Below are 23,550 nucleotides of genomic sequence, written 5' to 3'. Positions count from 1 at the left end.
GGGATTATGGGAGTTGTAGTCCAACATCTTGGACTACAACTTGGGCCAAAGTTGTGCAGCTGTGTGCTAGGACATGATTGATTTTGCCTGTGCTTAGAGGACTACTTGGGTGTTGCTGTGGGCATGTAGTGCTTATGACCTGTCTTGCTGACTGCTTCAGCCCACATCTGTTTTTAGTCCAAGTCCAGCAGACACTGCAGCTCACACAGAGCTGAAAAAAGTAGGAAATGCTCCATTCAGGGGGATATTTTTAAGACACCCCCACACACACACAAAACTGCAGAGATGCTGTATCTGCCAAAGCTTGACTAAGTTCTAAGAAGTTCCGTAACCCAAGCAGCCAGTTGCAGGAGCAAAGACTTTTATTACAGGCCCTGTTAGCTCTCACCCTTGCATCTGTTTCTTTGAACTCCTTAGGGTCACTGGGGAGAAAGACAAACAAACAAGCAAACAAACAACAACAAAAACTTCCTCCCAGATGCTTTGGATGGTCAATGCAAATGCTATACTTTCCTAAACTTCTCACAAGTCTTTTGATATTCTCATACTAAGTTTAGATTATCAAGAAGCTGTGTCACCCCTAAATTACAAATGTGAGGTCTGATCTGCAAGTCACTCTTCCTAGCTGTACCCTTCTACCAAGACAGGTTTTTGGTGCATCTGTGCACACATACATGCATTCCAGTTTCTTTTCCTGCCTCATTATGTTCTCTGGTCAAACAGGTTTTGCAGGCTTTTTGAGGCGGGGGTTACTTACAGAAGCACAACACAGGAAAACATGGCAACTTGTGAGGTATAAACTATACTGGATATTTATCCAGAATAAATATGGTAAAAATGTCCTGGATTTGAAAGCCCTCAATGGAATCTACAGTTCTACTGGGCAACAAGGACAATAGGAGTGAAACAGGTGCACAATTAACAATCGTGTGTTTAGTTATTTGGCTGACATTTAGTTATTTGTCTGTTCCCTGATGATGTAGTGGTGCTTGTGCTTCAAGGGACACTTTTTGTTGTATCCATTTCTCTTTATGGCCATTGTTGAGATATCTGTCTCTAGAGTTAACTCACCTTTCTGAGAGAGTAGACCTCACACTTCCAGTCCTCATGAGCAGGCTCTGGACCTCCTGAGTGCTTGTAGTCAATCCAGACAGAGAGCCGTGATGGCTGAGGGGAAGATCAATAGACTCGGAGCTCGTGTGGAGGCTCGTCATCGACTGGTAACTGGGTGTGTCCTTGCTGCCAGCAGAGGAACTACTCAGGTTTGCAGCCCACACAAGACCACCCGATGTGAAAGAGTGGGCTGATGCTGGACTGGAAGCCAAAGAGTGACTTAAACTTACAACATCTGTATTTAAGTCCGAGGGCTTGCTGAAGAGGGGACTACTGCTGCCACTCTGCCCACCTGCACTGCCCATGCTACCTGTACCTGAAGAGGGAGATTCCAGGCTGCCTTGCCGTGCTAATGTGGTACTAGGGCTGGGCATTGCAGATGTGGATTTCACACCTTCTGTGTTTGATGCAGGGGCAGCTTTGCCACTTGCTTTGGCACCAAAAAGCCTATGGAAAAAACAAAACCAAGTGTTAATTGGAGAATCCAAAGCTTCACGTAATAATATCCTGAAAGCCAAGGCATGCAAAAATTAAAAGAGCCCTTTTCTGAATTAGTTGCTTCTCATGACCAAATCCACTTAAGCCGTGTTTGTTGATATACCCTTACGTTATTATTTCAAAAGCATTCATTCATCACTTGTTCTTTTAGAGATCTGTCCCACTAGATGGAAAGCTTAACAATCTTGTGTTATGTGATTGCATAAAAAGATTAAACTTTCACCCAAATCCAGTAGTTAATTGCAAAGCTTCCATAGTTAAGCAATTAAGTTATCAAACTATCAGTAAACAGCCATGGTTGCAACCAGCACTATTTCAAAAGAATTGGATTTCCCGCCCCGCCCCCATAAATGATTGCATTGATGCTAGATGCTAATTTGGGTTCCTTTCCACATATACATATGTATACATAAGTGTAAAATGGTGTTGAGGATTTTATGATGGCTTTTAGAAAGACGTCAATTTTGGAAGGCTACAAATGTTACTGAAGGTGTTGAAATATAGTAGTTATAATTTTATCCACAAACATTTTCTAAATTTACAATATGATGAAAAAAAGAAAGCAAAAAGCAATAAGCATACATTTTTAATACTAAAAGTCTTAAGAACCCATCACATTTGACAACTAATAAGTAAAAATACTTTGCAGGCAATTGACCACAAGAGGGCAGTATTGACTTTGTTTCAGTAAAGCAATGACTTGTGCTTCTAAGGAGATATAAGGATTTCATGTCCAGATAGCTGGAGAGCTGCAAGATCAGTACATCCTGAAACCCAGCTGTTGACCACAGTATAAAGGAAAATTAACCTCTATTTCTTTGGAGTCTGCTTCCAGGCTGAAAACTGCTGTGATATTAGAATCGTCAAAATAATCTATTTTCGATATTCAATGATTTGCAGATTATTCACTCAATGAAGTTCAAATTTGTATTTTTGAACATTGAGTTAATAAGAGAGAGATTATAATCAGGGAATAATAGACTTTCCTTAATAGGGAACCATTCTGAGGAATACAAGTTTTCTCATGTGCCTTTCTCAATATCTAAAAGATCCCATGGTCTCAGTTCAGCTATGGGACAGCTATTTTTCCATGTGGGGGGCATGTTTCTGAGTGCATATTATTGGTTGGATGTGGTCCAGCCAATTGCAATCAGCTGTCATGCATGATATTCCTCAGCTCTGGTTCTAGTGACATAGCCCTAGTGAGACGCTGAATAGTACCAGATTTAATCCGCCACCCCTGCTCTCTTCCCTTTGCTAAACAGCTGATAGGCACTATTTAGAGTTTCTACATAGGGCTACACATGTGCAGCCTGTTCTGATTCACATGTGTAGGTTTCACTCTTGAGGCACAGGTCTCCAGTAGATATGTATTTGGATTTCCAGTTGGCTGGATATTGTATGGAATTGCAACTGCAGCGAATAGATCACAGCCTGTTTTTTAATCCCTCTCCTCTCAACTCCAGGGCGCTTTCCAGGCTAGCTGCTGGAACAGCAGCAAAATGCTTCCATTCGGGCAAGTCACATTCAGAATATAAACAGCAGGAGGAGCAGTCTCGAAGCAACTAACAACCCGAAATAACAGCAACTTTTTCACGCTGGATGTACCATGTCTTTGCTCTATATCGCAGTGATTAAATTCACAATAAGGCATTGGAAATGAGAACAACACCCTGCTGTCCGCATAGGGAGTGCAGTGTCACGGTGCAGGAAGTGTGGAAGCACATTTCCAAGATATATCCTGACCCCATTGTAGGGTCTAGTCTGGAAAGTGCCCAGGTGGCCATATCCAATCAGATACTTGAAGGCCTTTGTACTTGTCCTCCAAAATGTTCGCAGGGTTACCTGAATTGTCTTGTACTGGGGTTTTGCCTGCCTGCCAGCAAGCCTGCCCTCCTTCCGTTCTCCCAAACTTACCTAGCAGCAAGGCAGAAGCAGCAAGGTCTCTCTCTCTCCCCAACACACACCCCATCCCACCCCTTCATACACTTAAACATTTCTGATAAGGCCTTGGGAAATCAGACCATATGGAATCAGAAGTCCTCAAGAATGACACTTTCCAGGACAGTTTGCTCCAGGTGCTCCAGTGGAGGGAGGGAGGGGGAATCTGACTCAAAATAAACCACTCAAGAACTACATTTTAGAGGGTTCTTTGGGTTTGGGATGTGGTTTTTTTCTTTTCTTTTTATGGTGGTTTTTTTGGTGTTGTTCAAAGCTTTCCAATAAAAGGAATGAGAAAAGTGGGTAGAGGGGGAAATATACCTTAAGAACATAAGAACAGCCCTGCTGGATCAGGCCCAAGGCCTATCAAGTCCAGCATCCTGTTTCTCACAACGGCCCACCAGATGCCTCTGGGAAGCCCACAAGTAAGAGGTGAGGACTTGCCCTCTCTCATGCCATTGCTCCCCTGCAACTGGTATTTAGAGGCATCTTGGCTTTTAGGCTTAAGGTGGCCTGTAGCCCTCAGACTAGTAGCCACTGAGAGACATGTCCTCCATGAATTTATCTAAGTCCCTTTTAAAGCTATCAAAGGTACTGGCCATCACCACATCCCGTGGCAGAGAATTCCATAGATTTTATTATTTATTATTATTATTATTATTATTATTATTACATTTATATCCCGCTCTTCCTCCAAGGAGCCCAGAGCTGTGTACTACATATTTGAGTTTCTTTCACAACAACCCTGTGAAGTGGGTTAGGCTGCGAGAGAAGTGACTGGCCCAGAGTCACCCAGCTACTTTTATGGCTGAATGGGGATTTGAACTCGGGTCTCCCCGGTCCTAGTCCAGCACTCTAACCACTACACCACGCTGGCTCTGTGTTCACATGTGCTGTGTGAAAAAGTACGCCCTTTTGTTGGTCCTAAATTTCTCAGCCTTCAGTTTCATGGGATGAAACTAGTTCTAGTGCTGTGAGAGAGGGAGAAAATCGTTTCTCTGTCCGCTCTCTCTACTCCATGCATAATTTTATATACCTAAATCATGTCTCCCTATAGTCACCTCTTTTCCAAACTAAAGAGCTCCAGATGCTATAGCCTTGCCTCATAAGGAAGATGCTCCAGGCCCCTGATCATCCTGGTTGCCCTCTTCTGCACCTTTTCCAGTTCTACAATATCCTTCTTAAGATACGGTGACCAGAACTATATGCAATACTCCAAATGTGGCCACACCATAGATTTGTAAAGGGCGTTATAATATTACTATTCTTATTTTCAATCCCCTTCCTAATGATCTCTAACATGGAAATTGCCTTTTTCACAGCTGCCGTGCACTGAGTTGACACTTTCAATGAGTTGTCCACCACGATCTCAAGATCTCTCTCCTGGTCACTCACTGGTCACTCAGTGTATAAGTGAAGCTGGGTTTTTTTGCTCCAATATGTATTACTTTACACTTTCTTACATTGAACCACATTTGCCATTTTGTCTCCCACTCCCTCAGTTTGGAGAGATCCTTTTGGAGTTCCTCATAATCTGTTGTGGATTTCACTACCCTAAATAGTTTAGTGTCATCTGCAAATTTGGACACTTCGCTACTTATCCCAACTTTTCAATCATTTATTAACAAGTTAAAGAGCACCGGTCCCAGTACCGATTCCTGAGGGACCCCACTTCCTGCTTCCCTCCATTGTGAAAACTGTCCATTTATTCCTACTCTCTGTTTCCTGCCCTTCAACCAGTTAGCAATCCACACATTAATCTGTTCCCTTATCCCATGACTGCTAAGTTTACTCAAGAGCCTTTGGTGAAGAATATTGTCTAAAGCTTTTTGGAAGTCCAAGTATACTATGTCAATCAGATCACCTTTAACCATATGTCTGTTGACACTCTCAAAGTCCTCCAAAAGATTAGTGAGGCAAGACCTGCCGCCCTTGCAGAAGTCATGCTGGTTCTCCTTCAGCAAAGCCTGTTCTTCTATGTGTTTAACAATTTTGTCCTTTAGTATGCTTTCCATGAATTTACCAGGCACCAAAATTAAGCTAACCAGCCTGTAATTTCCTGGATCTCCCCAGGATCCCTATTTGAAAATGGGTTACATTAGCTGCTGCTTTCCAGTCCTCTAGTACAGAGCCTGACTGTAGGGGCAAATTACATATTTTGCTAGGAGATCAGCAACTTCACATTTGAGTTCCTTCAGAACTCTTGGGTGGATGCCATCTGGCCCTGGCAATTTGTTAATTTTTAGTTTTGCAAGACAGTTGAGAACATCCTCTCTCATCACCTCAAATTGGCCCAGTTCTTCAGCCTCCAAGTCTGAGAACCTCAGTTCCGGAGAGGGTATATGGTCAGTGTCCTCCACCATGAAGACAGGTGCAAAGAACTCATTCAGCGTCTCTGCAATCTCCTCATCCTCCTTAATAACCCCTTCCATGTCCTCATGATCTAAGGGTCTGACTGCCTCCATGGCAGGTTTTCTGCTGCTGACATATTTAAAGAAGTTTTTGTTATCCCCCTTGACCTTTCTAGCTATGTGCTCCTCAAACTCTCTTTTTGGATCCATTATTGACTCCTTGTTGCTGCTGTCCTTTTCCCATGGTTAAGTAAATTTCAGAAGTGGGGTAGGGAAGGGGGATAACGATGGGCTTTTCAGATTCAGAATTGGCCCTGGATAAAAGGAAGCGACTTCCCAGCTTTATTTTTAAAAAATACCTCAGTTTGTTGAGCCCAGTTTCAAATAGACCTAGTGGAATTTGTCTATCACTGCAACCAGGGAGAGTACAATACATGGCCTTATGAATGTGGTGTAGGAATTTCTGGGGATCAGAGATTCTACTAGTACACATTCTATTATACACAGATTCTGTCACCATACATTCCTTGCACTAATCAAAAAATTAGGCCAGAGCACACACAGTTCTGTGCACATTAACACTGCTCTGGGTCTCCATTTGCTATCAAAAAATACCTTTCACAGGAACCCCCTTACCTTCTAAATGTGGGTGAGGCAATATCTGGGTATTTTGAACCCGGCTGCCTGAGGCCTGGTGTTCCACAGGCACTGGCTGAGGTTGGGCTTGATTTTGGAGAGCTGGACAATGACACACTCTCAGAATCTGACACCGCTACTTTTTCTTTCTCCTTGTCCGTCTGGTTGATGGTGACAGGACTGGAACGTCCTGAGCTGATCTTGGAAGGTTCTCTCAGTTTGTTGGTGGCAGCTGCCCCAGCAGACTTGCTGCTGACATTGGAATCAATGCTACTGGTGCTTGACCTGTGTCCACCTCTACCAGGAATCCCAGTGCTGCTTGATTTTGATGGGCGTGGCAAACTTCGGTACTGCAGAGTGGTCTTTGAGCTCACGTGCAATACACCATCGTCCTGATTCTGTGAACCGTCTAGGCTGGTTTTCCTCCCTGCGTTTGATTTCCCACCAATAGCTGCAGATTTGGGCATCTTCCCCAAGGTTGCAGACCCACTTGTTATGGTTGCACCACTTGCAGTGATGATGGTTGAAGAGCCTACTCCAGCTTTCTTGAAACCAAAGGAACCTGTTGCAGTTGATCTGCCAATGCCCGAGGGAGGTTTCTTTCCTTCATCACCACTGCTTTTCCCTGCGTCTGATGGAGAACGCTGTATGGAGGCTCCTTTGAGGGGAGTTTTTACTTTTTCGGAAGCCTTTGCATCATCTGTTTTTCCTGACAAAATGCAGAGTTTATGTAGTCATCCTTATTTATATCAACAGAAATTCAGTAAAAGAACACACATACAGTATGGATGTGCTTAGGAGTCTTCAGATATACCTATTTCACTCTGACATACTCATAGTTCATGGCACTGAAGAACTGTGACTGGAGTATATTTGCTCAAGGACTTATCTAATGCTAAAGCCAGCAGCCCAAATCCATGGAGACAATTTCAGCACAGATTTCACCTTAAATTCCTGTTTAGGTAGAATTCAGCAACACCCCAATGTGAGATTAGGCACATTAGGAGAATGCCGCAAACACTGACTTTCCCCTCCAACAATACACGTCCCACAAATCACATGCAATTATTACACTCAAGAAAGATCTTCCCCAATAGATCTTTGCCTTCTCTGTGTCTGTCTTCCATCACAACCACATGTTGTCCTATCAGCTGAAATGAATGGAAAACCAGACACATGCAGGAGTTGTGTACATATATAATATAACTGATGTAAACCGCCTTGAGCTATTTTTGGAAGGGTGGTATATAAATCAAATCAAATTTAAAAATAAATAAATAATAAATTTATGAAAATGTATTAATATTTGCTTGTTTGCCTGTTTATCTATTTATGTATTTATTATATTTGTACACCGCCCACAACCATCCATCTCTGGGCAGTTTACAGCAATATGAAACAAATTAAAACAGAAATCAAAACCTTAAAACAATTAAAAACCACAATTCTAGTTAAAATTTGTTGAAAGAAATTTATTCACCCGAGCTTAGGTGAATAAATGTGTCTTTAGAGACTTTTAAAAGGTTGTCAGAGATGGGGAGGCTCCTATTTCAACAAGGAGTGCATACTAGAGTCTTGGGGTAGCACAGAGAAAGCCCATCCTTGTATAGCTAACAGACGAGCTGGTGGCAACTGCACACGAACCTCTGTGCTGTAAAGGGTAAATATCTTGTGTACGTGCCACATACTGCTTTAATAAGATGATCCCCCCCCCCCTTTCCACAAACTATTTTACAACAATTTTGTATACTTGTAATCTTAGATAGTTTCTGAAACATGCATATTCATCACAACCCACATTAGAACCCATTGTTGTAAAATTTATCTTGGCACATTCAACTTTTATTAGGTGTTTACAATTTAAAAATACGTTGCATTTTATATAACTAAATTGTATTTACCTAGAAGTTGTTGAAAATTTCTTAAGATTAATAACACAGGCATAGTGAAAGAGTTACATTTCATCTTTCAAATGTTATATGCAAAGAAATGTGTCTATTTTCATTTGCGTTCCTCCATATAGGTTCAGTTATCCTTTATGAATATAAAAATATTAATAGTGCAATCCTGAAAAGTAAGTTCAGTAGGGCTTACTCCCAGGAAAGGGCAAACAGGAGAGCAGCCTATTATGAAAAAATGTTGCACAAGTCTAATGTTATGTATTTAATACGGACTGTTAAATGATTTTAAATATCACACTAGCTCTTATAGCTTAAGTATACTGATGATATGTGCATAGTAACTCTAATCCCGTAGAAGATTGTGCTTGAATTTCTCTACTGAAAACCGAAAGGTGTTCTGTGTTCAATGGAAAGTTTTCCTAAGACATTCTCGGGTTCTAATTAGGGCTGTGTTTCAGGACAATGTACACAATATCAGATCCTAGATGTAAAGTCTTCTGAATGTTTTCCTACCAGGTGTCTTGAGAGCACTTGTTCCTGCTTTGTGCCTAGAAGGAGTTGTCCCAACTTGTGCGGTCATGCCTCTTCTCCAAGAGCCAGTCTGAGAGACAGTCAGAGGGGCTTTCTGCCCTCCCTTCTCAGCATCTTCAAGTAGTCCAGAGGGATGGCCCTTCCATTTGCCACTATTGTCAACATTGCTGTCAAAATCGTCCTCTGGCTTCTTCAGTTCCTCATTGCTGCCCCATGGTTCTCCATCTGTTACGGAACGTTTCTCTGAATCAGTCTTCAGCTATGAGAAATTGATATCACAACCATTATTCAGTAATTGCCTGGGTTTTTCATTCATTATGGTGCAAGTGATTAGAAAAGGAAACAGTTATTTGAGGTAATATCTCTATTCCTCAGCAACAAATGTATAATAGTTTCTCAGTATGAGAAACTATGTGTCTTCAACACATTTTCCGAAAGCAGCACTTTTTACTACTGACACTAACAGTGACACCGCAGGGGGATTTCTCAAATGCTATATTACTTGAAGCAATGTTTGTTTACAAATGTCAAGGAGGATTCGAATAAAAACACTCTCAAAGGATGTAACCTTTCTTTGAAGCTCCCAGATACTGAACCCTAATGGTTATAACGGTAACATTGCCCAAGGAGCAGCAGCAGCAGCTGCTGCTACTATTACTACAGATATTTACTGCTTTTCAGCACAAGTTCTCAAAGCAGTTTATGTAGAGAAATAATAAAGACAGCTCCCTGGGCTCACAATCTAAAAGGGAACCTATGGAAGTCACCAGCGACCACCACCGGAGGGATGCTGTGCTGTGTTGGCCAGTTGCTCTTCCCCTGCTAAATGTAAGAGAATCAGCACTTTAAAAGGCACCTCTTTGCTCAGACAGGGCCCTAAAAGGATGTCTTCACAAAAGGGAGGAAAATCAGAAACCAAAACATAAAAATAAACAATCTAATGATCGGAGGCTGTTCTTCTAGATTTCTCCAGACTTTAAAAGCCAAAGCTTGGTATCTGTTCAGATATTCTCAACTATGACACTGGTCCAATGTATTTAGAATTACATAATCAGATAGGCTGTAATCTTGTGCTCTAATTACACAAGCGTAAGCCCATTCATTTTAATTGCACTAAGTAGATGTAACTGTGTGTGGTGTTTCAGCCCCCGTCAAAATCTCCATAAGCTTACAACAAGGAGCCTAGCATGAGCCAAGGCGACCACATGCACTCCAACACGGAAGTCTTGCAGGAGCCTCATAACCTGGAGCCTCAGGACATGCTCCTGACTTGTTGGGCTGGAGCTTCTGTCTTTCAGTATTCACAGTACAGAAGGCAGAATAGATTGCAGGTGAGCTGCCCACACAGGCTCAATACAGGAGTGTTCTTCATAACATGCACCCCAACTATGGGTGCACCTCACTGCATCTGCAAGGAGCATGATGGGCTTCTAGGAAGAATGGAAGATCCAGATGTTGGCAAAGCAGTCCCATTTTGGAGTGAGGACTCCATGTTGTATAGATGACACTAACACATAGGAAAATGCTAATGCTTGTAGTGATTTTCTCGGGATAGTGGGAAACTACTACCTTTCCCAGCACTTTGCATTTTTAGAAGAAGCTGCCTGACCAGGCGCTCAAGCACCCACTCAGTAGAAGCAGCAAGTACTGTCTCACATTTTCAGCACCCAAGACCCTTTACACAAAAATCAGCATACCCACACATGCCCCTTTGTTACCCAGGAAGCCCCCTTTCAGATGTCTTTTCTGTCCTTTGTTATTTTTGTTCGACTCCCTTAAATTGATCCTGGATCTATCCATGCATGCACTCAAGAGCAAAGTGTTGGACACTTTGCCCAGACAGAAGAAGGTTTGGAGATCTATCAGCATCGGTTGGGCATTCTGTGTCAAATAAGCGCTGCTCAATGAGTGTCCTAGCCCACTCATAACCCAAGGAAAGTAGGTGGGGAGGGGAGAGTCCAAGCAAGGATAGTTTCGCAGATAGAAAGCACTTCCATGTGGTGGGAAGCTGTCCATCAGTGCTGAGGGAGCTAGGCCCATTGGGAGGAGGGATAATCTCAACCAGTAGTTGAGAATGGACAGCCAGACTCTGGCCTCCACTCTCACCAGGCTTCCTTCCAATCATAGAGAAGCACTCGAGACACAAGGGGAGACTTGCAGTACTGCCCCTAGGAATTTGGATTGGGCAAAGCTGGAAAAGGGACCAAGCTGGGCACTGTACAGAAGTTGTGCCATCGACTTTGCTTCAAATAGCTTAAGGGTTGTGGTTATGTACTGGCCCCCTTTGGATCAGAGGAATTTTAGAATGGCAGCAGTGCTTTTCTGGCAGCGGCACTTCTCTCTCAAAATCTATCTTCAGAACAGCTGTCCCTCAGACTCCCTCCTACAGCAAGCCTAAGGGCTAAACTATAATTCAACTTACTCCTCCCATCCAACAGAGGCCTACACACAAACACAGGTTTACAGAAACATGATGAAAAAGGCCACTGTCCTCCTCCTGGATGTTAAAGGAGAGCAGTTAACTCTCAAAACAATCTAAATTTCAAAAATTAGACAAGCACAATTTTATTTATGCATTAGCATATTGATCCCTATGGTAAACATGTCCATCCTTTCTCTGGTTCCCTTTTACTAATTTCCCCCCCTTTAAGTGAATAGGTTTGTTGTATAGATAGGTGACCATCAGCTACATCTCTTCCCACTACTGAAAAATGACATTTTGCCCCCACCTCTGCAGGTGGCTATTATGACATCACCTGTGGCTTGTCTATTATTATGCGCTTATTGTCTCCTTGGTGATGGTTAAAGCTCAGTGGTGTGGAGGAAGCTGGAGAAGAATCAGCATCTCACAAGGGCTGGTTGGTTCTCCTCCTCCTGTCCCAAGAATAGATGGGATAATCATGGCAAAGCATTTGTGCTCCTTTTAAATACACAAATGAGTGGTGAGTCTGCCAGGTAAGACATATCTTTCTGTTCTAGAACAGGAATTTGTAATTGCTGGAGGTGATTTGAAACTACGTGATTCAGCAGATGTGGCAAGTCTTTTAGCATCTCTGCGGAACCGCAGAGGCATGGTTCAGCGCTGAGGGGGGTCTTGATTTAAAGGAGGGGGGTTGTACTTACCCCTCCTGCCACTTTCCCCCCTCCGGCGCTCCATTTTTCAACAAAGTTTTTGGGGTGGCAGTGTTCCTCCCTGCTGCCCCTGCCCCTGTCATTAGCAGGGAATGGTGGAAGTAGCCGCCGTTCCCACCCCCACTGCGCACGTCGCATGTTGCGTGTGTGACGTGCGCATGCAGCATGCGACATGTGCGGTGGATGCACGCGGGGTGGCAAGCGCATGCGTGGTGGCTACTTCCGCCATTTCCTGCTAATGACGGGGGCAGGGGCGGCAGGGAGGAATGCTGCCGCCCCCAAAACTTTGTTGAAAAACGGAGCGCTGGAGGGGAGAAAGCGGCAGGAGGGGTAAGTACAACCCCTCTGCCCTTAAAGCGAGACACACACCCAGTGCCAAACCACTGGACCGGGCCACGTCCAAACTGATTCAGATGCCTCTAAAATGGCCTCCAGATCGGTTCGGGCACACCACTATCTCTAAATGCTAAATTATTTTGCTTCCTTTTCTGTTTGGCTCTGTAAATAACCTTTGCCAAGGCTTCCTTTTAGACATAGAAGGGGGAAAGATACTACATTGCTTGAAGAAGCATCTTCACCCTGAAAATAGACCAACTTGAACAGGAAACTACAGATAAATGGACAACAATAAGGTGACCTTTGTTTTGAGAATCATCTGGAAAAGCTAAATTTAAAGAAATAAGAAAATTATTTTTCTTAAAGAAATAATTTAAGAAAATAAGCTCATAACAGAACTTGTGATGCAAGGTAAGGAACATAACCTGTTGCACTGTTTCATAAAAAGAGAAGTGGACAACTTCAGATATTAGCATCACCGAGGTAAGTGCTTTATTGCTAAAGAAAGTAGCAATAATTGGTTTCTTGCTTAGAAAATGAGAAACACCACCATCACAACATGATTAATTAGCAATAAATGGCTTGGCTTCAAATGCATGGTTTTAAATCAGTTTAAGAAAGCAACAAACTCATAACAAAAAGTCCAATGATACACATAGTTTCAGCAAGAAGGAAGTGTAAAAGAGCACAGGTGGTCACCAACAACATGGAGGTAAGCCCTTAACAGGTAAGTCCTCTCTTCCGAAAGAAAAGTGTTATATTCAATTGTAGATCCACCCACGGTGAGGTATAAACAACTCTTTCTTCCCAGCGTGGTGTAATGGTTAGAGTGCTGGACTAGGACCGGGGAGACCCAAGTTCAGATCCCTATTCAGCCATGATACTAGCTGGGTGACTCTGGGCCAGTCACTTCTCTCTCAGCCTAACCTACTGAGATAGCCTAACCTACTGAGAAAAATAATTTCTCTCACACACATTCCACTTGTGGTGTTACAGACTCATACCCAATAATCAAGTATTGCTTGTATCCTCTTTACTTTTAAAAGGTGTGGCCTATCAACTCTGTTGTGTCTCCAGAGTAGAGAGAATCTGTTCTGAAATTCCACTATTCAGACCAATGGTCCTATCGGTATGCACACATTGCTTTTGATGATTTGGTTCTGGTGCTTGCACTAGCAAACTGAGCCACTTCTACTGGACAGACAACAGCCTGTCTTGCAGGTTACTTACTCAGGGACTGCAGAAGGGAATGACTTCCCCTGGCACCAAAGTAATTCCCTCAGAATTGGTGAATGGGTCAGAGGAAGAACTCCCACCCCCCGCCACACACACACACACAGGATACACAAGCTAAGTGCACAAGTTGCCCAGATCCAGGCAGGCAAGCTAACACAGACCTTCCTATTTATTCGGTGCAAATGAATCATGCTCCAGAGCATGGACTATTTGTTTGGGGGTTAGAGAAAGAAGATGGGAATGCTATTTCCCCACCTAGAATGTTTTGTTGCCAACATGCATGCCAATATCTTTGCATGTGGAGGGGAGCGGGGTGGAGGTGGGGGCTCTATTGAGTTTATGGCAATTTCATGCATATGGGCTCTATGCCTGTGGCACATTGGATTATGCCCAGTGTGTACCATTTACATTGCATATGCTTACTCTAGACAGTCAATACTAATGAACAATTGGTATCATTTGTCAAAAGTGGCAGTTACTGAAACTGTGACTTATACTGATTACCTCATAGTGGGGAAAATAATTTAACGCAACACATTTTGCATAAGGTGATTGTCTTGATTGACTTAAAAATAACAATTAATAGGCTTTTAAGAATTTGATTTCCTTCTTATTTTTAGAGTACTAGAGTGCTATTTCCAAAGCAGAAGGCTGGGAAAATATGCAAATTAAAGAATATTTGCAATATCTTTACATTAAATGTAGAACCATAATAATCAGCTCACTGAATTGTGGATCTCACTGACAGAGGCTATAGTTGCTAATGGACCGACTGAGGGCTCAGTTGCTCCTGGAAACAGACAGGGCTAAGTAGCCTTAGCTTACAGCCTTGTAATGCAAGGTGACTGTGTCTATATAGAAAATTGTGATATACTCAAACAAATAACACTATAGTTTTAAACCCCCCAGAATGCACTACAGAATTTGTAAGGTTTCTGGAAACCATGCTGTTATGAATTTAAAAAACTCCATTAAACTCCAGCAGTGTTTATGATTCTCCACAGGAATTTGATTAGAATGTAGTTTTCCTCTGGTGTACAAAGATACATGTACAGAAAGTGACATTTGCTTGCTTTTATTCAATTAATGGGTTTTACTGTGGTTTATGACATTCCTGTACCACAAGATTTGCATCATGATATCTCTAATTGTGTTGGGAGGGGTGAAGATGGTTATGATTATTATAAAAATAAACATTGTAAAATACATATAAATTAAACTGGGGAAATGTGTAAATATTAAACAAGTATTGAAGCCCCTGAACAGTTGCCTGGATTTACTATCCTGCTGCTAGGAAGAGAGAAAATGGTCAACACTTACATGGGTATGTGCATTCTTCCTGGAAGAGGCCGTAATATTGGAATAAGAACTGACGGACGAGGTGGTGTTCAGGTCATCTGTGCTGATGTTATCCAAAGTATCACTGAGGCCACTGCTAACTGAACTGCTGTCATCCCAGCTGTAGGAATAAAAAAAGCAGATGAGATGACCATTGCAACTATTCCTTGAAGGCAAATCATAAACCTAAGTCAATAACAATTAGAAAAGAAAACTAAATAGTACCAGCTAGGATATTATATACATTATTATTCAAATAATGCATTTATATCTCACCTTCCTTGAATCATGAAGCTCAAGACAGCATAAATGGGGTTTCCAGGCAGTCTCTCATTCAGGTACTAACCAGACCCAGATCTGCTTAGCTTCAACAAGGTTGCTATTTCATTTGTCTTCAAAACATGCTCTGGGACTGACTTAACCAGGACTAAATTAACTGAGCAAAGAGAGAGCAAAGAGCAACCTTTTAAAGTGGTGATTCTTTTCTATTTAGCAGGGGGAGAGCAACTGGCCCTATCCATCCCCAGCACAGCATCCCTCCAGTGGCTGTTGCTCGCTGGCATCTGCCTTTAGGGACAAAGGACCATATTATTTATGTATTATTTCTTTTTCTCTGTAAACCACTTTGTGAACTTTGGTTGAAGAGTGGTATATAAATATCCACAGTAGTAGCAACCATTCATTTATTGCTGAAAATGTCTTGCTAGCAACTCGGTCTGCAAAAGACTGAGATGGCCTTTAAAATGTAATTTCAATTTTAAGTAAGACCGTCTATAAGTCAATAAAGCAGGCTGCTTCATAGTTTGTTGCGATCCCATTCTAGACACTGCCAAACGAAATTCATTACCTGACTTGCTGGCTTAAGCTTTATTATTAGCTTGAAACATTTCTACACATTTCCCAGAAAAATAAAGGAAACCTGGCTATGGTCTAACCAACTGTCTAGGCCAATCCATGTTTTAGATGGCAGAGAAGTTTGCAGGTTATCCACTGCATGTTTTCCAGCCAACATTTCCTATCCAAATGTCTGAAGGGGACATGCACATTTGCAAATACAGAAGAACATGCCGCTGCTATATCAGAACGCATCTGGCATATAGAATGCAGCTCGCTGCTGTAGATAAACTCCCCCTTGGCAATTCCAGAAAGGCAGCAAAATCCTCCTAAGAAATTGTGCTTCTCTTTCTGATCATCATCATTGCTTCCCTCAGTGTTCCTCAGAAGTTTTACCTAAGTAGGAACCACCGGACAAAACTGTTTTCAAATTCCTTCAGTTTAGAATCTATCCATATTTGTTGACTATTGTTAACAAAATTATTTAAACAAAACAATATTTTCACTTTAGACAAAACTGACAATTTCACCTTAGGAAAACTTCCCATTAGGGGCCACTGGTGCTAAATTAGTGTGGTAAGAAAGCAATTTGGGAGCCACTGACTCAAATGTCCATTAAACACATATCACTCCACTGGAATTAATGGGTCTATGCCTGTAACACTTAACACAAACAAGAGAACTGTGTAGTCCTGGACAGTACCAATTTGGTCACTGCAGTCATTGATATAGCAAAGTTGAAGGTGGCACTAGGACCACATCAGTGTAGTGCCAATGTAGTGCCACACCCCGATGTGTGCCAGCACAAGAGGCATGGCTGGCATCATGGGCCCACTGGTCTCTCCCAGCTGGCAAGCACTTTGTTTGCTGGCAAGATGCTTCTTTTCTCTCCCTTACTCAGAGCAAGAGAGAGAAAGGAAGCCCCCACCCCCCAGCCAGTGAACAAAGTATGAGGCAGCTAGGAAAAAACCAATGGGCTGCATGTCTGCATCTGATGCTGGCCATGCCCCTTGGAATGGTGGCAGAAGCACACTGACACACTGGTGTTGGGGCTGTTGCCAACATCATTGTGCTGCCTGACAGTCTCTCCCAGTCAGTGAGTACTTCATTCATGGGATCTGTTGGCCAGGGGATCACAGGAGGCCTCTGGACACCTGTGCCTGGGCGACATTTGGGCCACACCCCTGATTGCAATACTGCTTGCATCAGTTTCCTACCAAATCTTATAGCAGCCTAACAAGATAAACTAGAGGAAGAAAAAAGGTGATTCCTTGGTGATTAACATGGGTTACAGTCTAGAGCAGGAGTAGACAACCTTGATCCTTCAGCTGTTGCTGAACTGCTGAACTGAATTTATTGTGGCCCATCACTCCCGGCCACAATAAATTGTTGTGCTGTAGAACAGCAACAGCTGGAGAACCAAGGTTGCCTACCCCTGCTCTAGAGTGAGCAAGTGCTGGTTCAACAGGCTAGTTGAGCAGTCCAAAATAGCACAGATTAATAATCAAGATGACTAGTATCCAAAGACCAGCATCACATACCCAAGGAGGGCTTGGGCTTGGACTTCTAGAGGATCATTCCCTGTGAATATTGTGATATAGAATGGGGATCATAGTGGGAGTCTGCTCTTCAAGGAAATATAGTTTTAAAAGATCCAGTCTGGGCATGCCTAAAGTAGTAGTAGTTCTTGTTTATTTATTTTTATCTATTGTTGAATTTATATACCACCTTTCATTAAAAACAACCCCAAGGCGATTTACAAAAGTTTAAAAACATACAATAAAAATGACAATTAAAATATTAAGCTAAAAATATTAAACAAATCTAATTTAAAAACTGTAAAATACAAACATAAAAACTATAAATGAGTAAAAACACATTGAAGCAGCAATAGAAACAGTCATGTAAAAGCCTGAGTAAAAAGCCAAGATTTAAGAAGCTTTCTAAAAACTGTGATGGTGTCCAAAGAGCAAATGGCCACTGGGACAGCATTCCAGAGTCTGGAGGCAGCAACAGAGAAGGCCCTGTCCCGAGTGCACGACAGCCGAGCCTCCTTCTTTGTAGGCACCCGGAGCAGAGCCCCCTCAGATGACCTTGTCAAGTGGGCAGCAACCCATGGGAGCAGGTAGTCCCTCAGATACCCCGGGCCCAAACCGTTAAGGGCTTTAAAGGTCAAAACCAGCACCTTGAATTGGACCCGGAAATGAACTGGCAGCCAGTGCAGCTCTTTCAGGATGGGTGTGATGTGCTCCCACCGGGCAGCTCTGGACAAAACCCTAGCTGCCGCGTTTTGCACTAGCTGCAGTTTCCAGATATTCTTCAAGGGCAGCCCCATGTAGAGCGTGTTACAGTAATCCAGCCGTGACGTGACTAAGGCATGGGTAACCGTGGCCAGATCTGCCTTCTCGAGAAAGGGTCACAGCTGGTGCACTAGCCAAAGCTGTGCAAAGGCACCCCTGGCCACCGCCTCCACCTGAGCTTCCAAAAGCAGAGCCGGGTCCAGTAGTACCCCCAAGCTGCGTACTTGTTCCTTCAAGGGGAGTGCAACCCCATCCATAACCGGTAAAATCTCCTCATCCCGATTGGTTCTCCTACTGACCTGTCATTATCATCATCATCATCATCACCATCAATATGTTCTGTCATCATCATCATCATCATCATCATCATCAATATTTGTTTTGATAACCAGAACTATTTCTAGATCACAAAAAATGGCAAGAAGCTGTCAAAGAAAAAATTTAAATAAGGTGCTGCCATCAGACTTATAATAGGTAATAACAATATAAAACAAAAACTGGAGATCACTACCAACTGAATATCAAAATTACCAAGTGGTGAACTATCTGAAATAAATATCTTTCCTAAAAGCAAGGAAAAACAAAATGACTGATTTCTCAGCTGATGAAACATTCCAAAAACAGAGAGCAGCAAGAGAAAATCGATAGCCATGATGATGATGATGTATGCTGATGATCTTCAGTTCTGTTTGTCCTTCTCATCTGAACCAGAAGAGGCAGTGGAAACTCTCAGTGGGCAGGTATAGGGAGGAGGTGGAGGAGGAGGAGGAGGAGGAGGAGGAATGAATTGAAGTTCAGCTAACACAGAGATGTTATTTGGTGCTGTCCACTTCATCTAGGAGTCAGTGGTTCTATTCTGGATAAATTGTATTGAAATAGCAGGTGTGCAATCTGGTGGGGGACATGCTCGATTAAGCATGGGTATGCCAGCTCCAGCTGCAACTGTGGCTGCCTCTGGAGAAAAATAATCTGGCCATTGCTATACAGGAGGACATTGCTATTTGTGGGTCCAGCACTCACGGTTTCGCGTATCCATGGTCAAGTAATTATCAACCGATGACCTCGGTAAACGTGGGGGGAAGTGGACAAAAGAGGGTTAAACCTGCATATCTGTGGGTCGGGGTGGACAGAAATGACCTCAGAGGTCATTTCCGTTGCCATTTTGACTGCCGGAGAGATCGGGAGCAATTTTATGACTCAAAATGGAAGGCAAGAAACGTGGTTTTCGGCCTCAGAAACGACAGTGCAGCATGGTAGGACACCTTGAGGGGCCATTCAGGGGCAATGGGGAGGGGGCAAAACCTGCCATTTTCTGCCAATTTTTGGCCAATTTTCTGCATCCAGGATCCTAACCCTCCAATTCCCATTGCCTTAATGCCCCATTATTTGTGGATTCATTATTTGTGGGGAGCCCTGTAGAACAGAATCCCCAAAAATAACAGGGTTATCCTGTACATGCTTTGGTAACTTCCAGTTTAGGCTACTATAACACACTCCACATGGGGTTATCTTTGAAGACTGTCTGCAAACTTCAGTTGGTTCAGAATGCAACAGTCCACTGTTGGTGGGAGTCAGCTTGGTGGGAGGAATGAATAATCCATCTACATTGGCATTCAGTTACTTTCAGGGCACAATTCAATGTAATGGTTTTGTTGTTTAAAGACCTAGACCAGGGGTGTAGCTATAACTGAGCAGATGGGTTCAAAGAACCTGGGCCCCACAGCTCCTGAGGGCCCTCCAGCTCCACCCCTCCCTATTTTCTTCATTATCTCCCTTATTCCAAGGGCCCCCAGGAATAGGGGTGAACATGGGCCCCCTCTCCCCTAGCAATGCCCCTGACCTAAATGGATTGGGTTCAGGATAGCTCAGATAATGCCTCCATTATTATGAATATGGGATCCCAAGTGGTGACAATGTTGTTATGGAACTTCCTTTATAGAGAGGCTTGGCAGATGCTTGGTTGGGTTTGTAGCAGGTCCATTAAGACTGTAGTTGGAAGAAAGGTGATTCTTTCCCCCTGCCACAACTTGTGATATTTGATTGGATCCTGCTATTATTAGGGAATTACAAATGTTACTTATGCTTTTTAAATCTGTATTTGATTGTATGGCATGGATTTGATTGTATGGTTTTTAGTTACCATATATACTCGAGTATAAGCCGATCTGAATATAAGCCGAGGTACCTAATTTTACCTAAGAAACCAAAAAAATGATTGACTCGAGTATAAGCCTAGGGTGGGAAATGCAGCAGCTACTGGTGAGTTTCAATAATCAAAATAAATGCCAATAAAATTACATTAATCGAGACATCAGTGGGGCATATTGTGACCAGTATGTACAGTACTTTATTACAGGGGGACATTTTAGCACGGGCAGATAGATGACTCGAGTATAAGCTGAGGCTGATTTTTTCAGCACATTTTGGGTGCTGAAAAATTCGGCTTATACTCGAGTATATATGGTATGTTTATTTTTAATTATTAATTACATTTTTATACTGCTTCACCCAGATGGGTCTAGGTGGTTCACAAATATAAAAACAGATTAAAAAAACATATACATAACTGATTAAAACAAAATTAAAATTAGTTTGAAATCATTTCAGTACTCATTAAAGGCCAGGCTAAAAAGATATGTTAGGCTTTATGATGTGTGAGGATATAAGTTGAATGAATGAATGAATGAATGAATGGCAACCATCCTTTAGTCACAGGACTGAAGCTGAACAAATCATTTTTCCCTTGTTGCCAGCTGCCTGATTCAGGTTCTTCTAATCAATCTATATGGGCAGCTTACTACTGCCTTTACTACTCCATTTTGAGAGGAAACAGTGCATTGGCATCCAATCTATGTACACTCAGTGCAAATTCTTAAATCTGATTCAATAACAAACTGAAGATGTGAGTATGGGCTGCATCCAAGCAATGATTTAATTGGGAACTGGCAATAAAAATGAGCTTTATGCTGCTTGTTGAATTGAAGGACTTGGATCAGCCAATGATTTTCACAGTCCCAGTGGGCGCCTTAGCATTTGCAGTCTGTTTTGGTGTGCATTCATGCCACATCAAAACAAACACCACACTAACTATGAAAGGTGTTTTTTTCACTTGAGTGTACAACAGTAGCTTTTTCTGTGACCCTTCTTGATGTGTAAGCAAAAGCAGCTGCTGCCTCATCTCACAGCTGTTGCTTGAACAGTACACCCTTCCCAATCTATAAAAAGGAGCTGGCGGCCGCAGTGAAGTGGCCAGACATGATGGAGCTGGGTGATTAGAAATCAGAAAACGCAACCATTTTAGGAATGTTTAACAACTGTTGTTTTAAAGAAATATAAGCAGTTTTGTGAGTTTCTAAAATAAATGTTTAGAGTCTTTGTTATTTCTGCATTGCATCAAGGGAAAAGCTGGTGTGTATTCTGAAAGGTGTCATTATCTTAAACAAAAATTTCCCTAAGCAGCTGCCTGCGAGATAAAATAATTATCTCAAATTAGACAGTGTCATTAATTCAATTTGCTATATCCTGCAGATTTAATTGGCTTCTCCTGAAACTCATGCAATGAATTCATACCTGGGCTAGTTTATTGGAAATGAAGTTCACACATAAATAAGTTTTTGCTACCCCTGATGAGCCAGAACTCTGAATTTAATAAATGAATCTGCTTCATTCTCATGTAGAGCAAGTGCTGGGATGGGATTTAAAGCGCAAAAAGGGCTCATGAACAAAGGATGCCAAGCCTTGCCTTCTACTCAATACTTTCCCCTTGATGTCTAATCTTCCCTGTATCCCAGCTGCTTTTCTCCTAGAAGGGCTCAGGGTTGAAAGGGGAAAAATCAATTTTAGGATGTAGTGTACTGCTGGAAGAAAAGCAGCAGATGGGGGATAAATATCCCAAGAAGGGTATACTACATTGTTACTATGCCCAGAACAGAGTGCACAGCAATAGCTTAGCCAGGGGGATTCACTGGCTGGGGGCTGGGGGGGGGGGGGTTGCGGTGAGAGGGCACCTTACTGACTTCGGCGGTGGTGGCTCTAAAGCCTGCAGTCACATCCACAAAGGTCATGCAAATAGCCTCTGCGCATCTGCGGAAGGTGGAACTGGAATGTTGGCAGCCTGCGCTGCTGGGCTGACTCACCTCATTCCCCTTTACAAGCACAGCACTCAAACCAGGTCAAACCAGATCGAACTGGTTCAACCGAATGGACCAGACCACCAGCCAGTTCAAGTGAACCAGCTCGCAGACCAGCAGTTCAGTTCAAATTTGGTTCGAATTTGAACCGAACCGCCAAACCTGGTTCCATGCACATCCCTACAACCCATCCAGCATATAGCCACACACCCCTAGCAACTATATCCTTCTTAGCAACTACATGTTCCTATGCCCACTGAAATTCAATCACCAAAACAAACATATTAATCCCTTGTTTAGCATCTCTTCCCTGAAATTCCTCACAGGCATTCTTCGTATAGTTCCTGAAAATGACCTTAAGCTAAAACACATTGGTTCTCTTATGCCAAACGCTGAAGGTGTTGCCACTGTAGTAAGCTGTGGCACACAATGACATGTGGATCATGTGTGTATGTGGTTGCATTAGTGAGAAGAACAATTTATGCTGCTGACCTTATATAGGCAGTTTTGCTCATGAAACAGCTAGTTAAAATTAGCCTTCAAACTGAATTAGGGCAAGTAAAAGACTTTATGACTGATTCACTAACTTCTTTTTGAATTATGTTTAGCTAATTAAGGTAGAAAGAAAATAACTGGAATATTTTACGTAGAGAATCCCACTGTATTATATTCCCATAGCTGGCAAAGTCTACACCACCATATGAAGTTCAATTCATCATCCATTGTTAGTGTTCTGTCCTGGGCACTGCTGCTAATGAGTCATAAAGCAAGAACACTAACCCTGTCTTGTCAGATTCAAGATGGCACAGACTCCATAAAAATCAAGCCACAGACTGTGCAAATCAGACTAGGCAATGAATCCTTCTAGAAGTTTACAGGGGCTATAAATTTTGCTAAAGCTATTCTGTCTTCATAGGCAAATGTCTATGAAGGCTGTTAGACTCATACTTCACCTTCCTTTCCCTAGAAAGTGTAACGCATTACCTGCCATTTTCATATACAACAACCACTGAAGTGTAAATTCTGTATTACTTCAGGGTTACTGAACAGATTTAATCAGAATTTTCCCAGCTAAACTGTGTACAGCTTAGAAAAAAAATTGTAACAAACAAATGGGATCACTGTTTTTTAGCACTTCTTAATAGTTTTTCATAAATGTTAGAACAATGGTAATACATATTTTAGATATACAGTTAAATAAAACAAGTTATTTTCCACATATATGTTATAAATCAGGGGGTGTTCCATGAATGGGGGATCCTGTGTTTTCCCC

The 23,550-nt window shown here is 42.4% G+C and overlaps 1 protein-coding gene across 18 annotated transcripts in view; it reads right to left on the bottom strand.

Moving 5' to 3' along the window:
* NAV3 (neuron navigator 3) overlaps positions 1-23,550 on the bottom strand; it is an 840,967-nt gene that overhangs the window by 84,107 nt on the left and 733,310 nt on the right. For 17 of the 18 annotated variants that reach the window (XM_053252192.1, XM_053252184.1, XM_053252193.1 and 14 more), the window contains 4 exons: positions 14,996-15,134; positions 8,954-9,230; positions 6,540-7,248; positions 1,072-1,560 (listed from right to left, as the gene is read on the bottom strand). In XM_053252192.1, the coding sequence (XP_053108167.1) occupies positions 1,072-1,560; positions 6,540-7,248; positions 8,954-9,230; positions 14,996-15,134 (1,614 nt within the window). The remainder of the gene's footprint in view (positions 1-1,071; positions 1,561-6,539; positions 7,249-8,953; positions 9,231-14,995; positions 15,135-23,550) is intronic. The other variant, XM_053252180.1, reaches the window with a different exon arrangement.

Source organism: Hemicordylus capensis, chromosome 5, assembly GCF_027244095.1.
Source record: "Hemicordylus capensis ecotype Gifberg chromosome 5, rHemCap1.1.pri, whole genome shotgun sequence".
In the NCBI taxonomy this organism is placed as follows: Eukaryota; Metazoa; Chordata; class Lepidosauria; order Squamata; family Cordylidae; genus Hemicordylus; species Hemicordylus capensis.
This window is presented reverse-complemented; position numbering and strand designations above follow the sequence as displayed.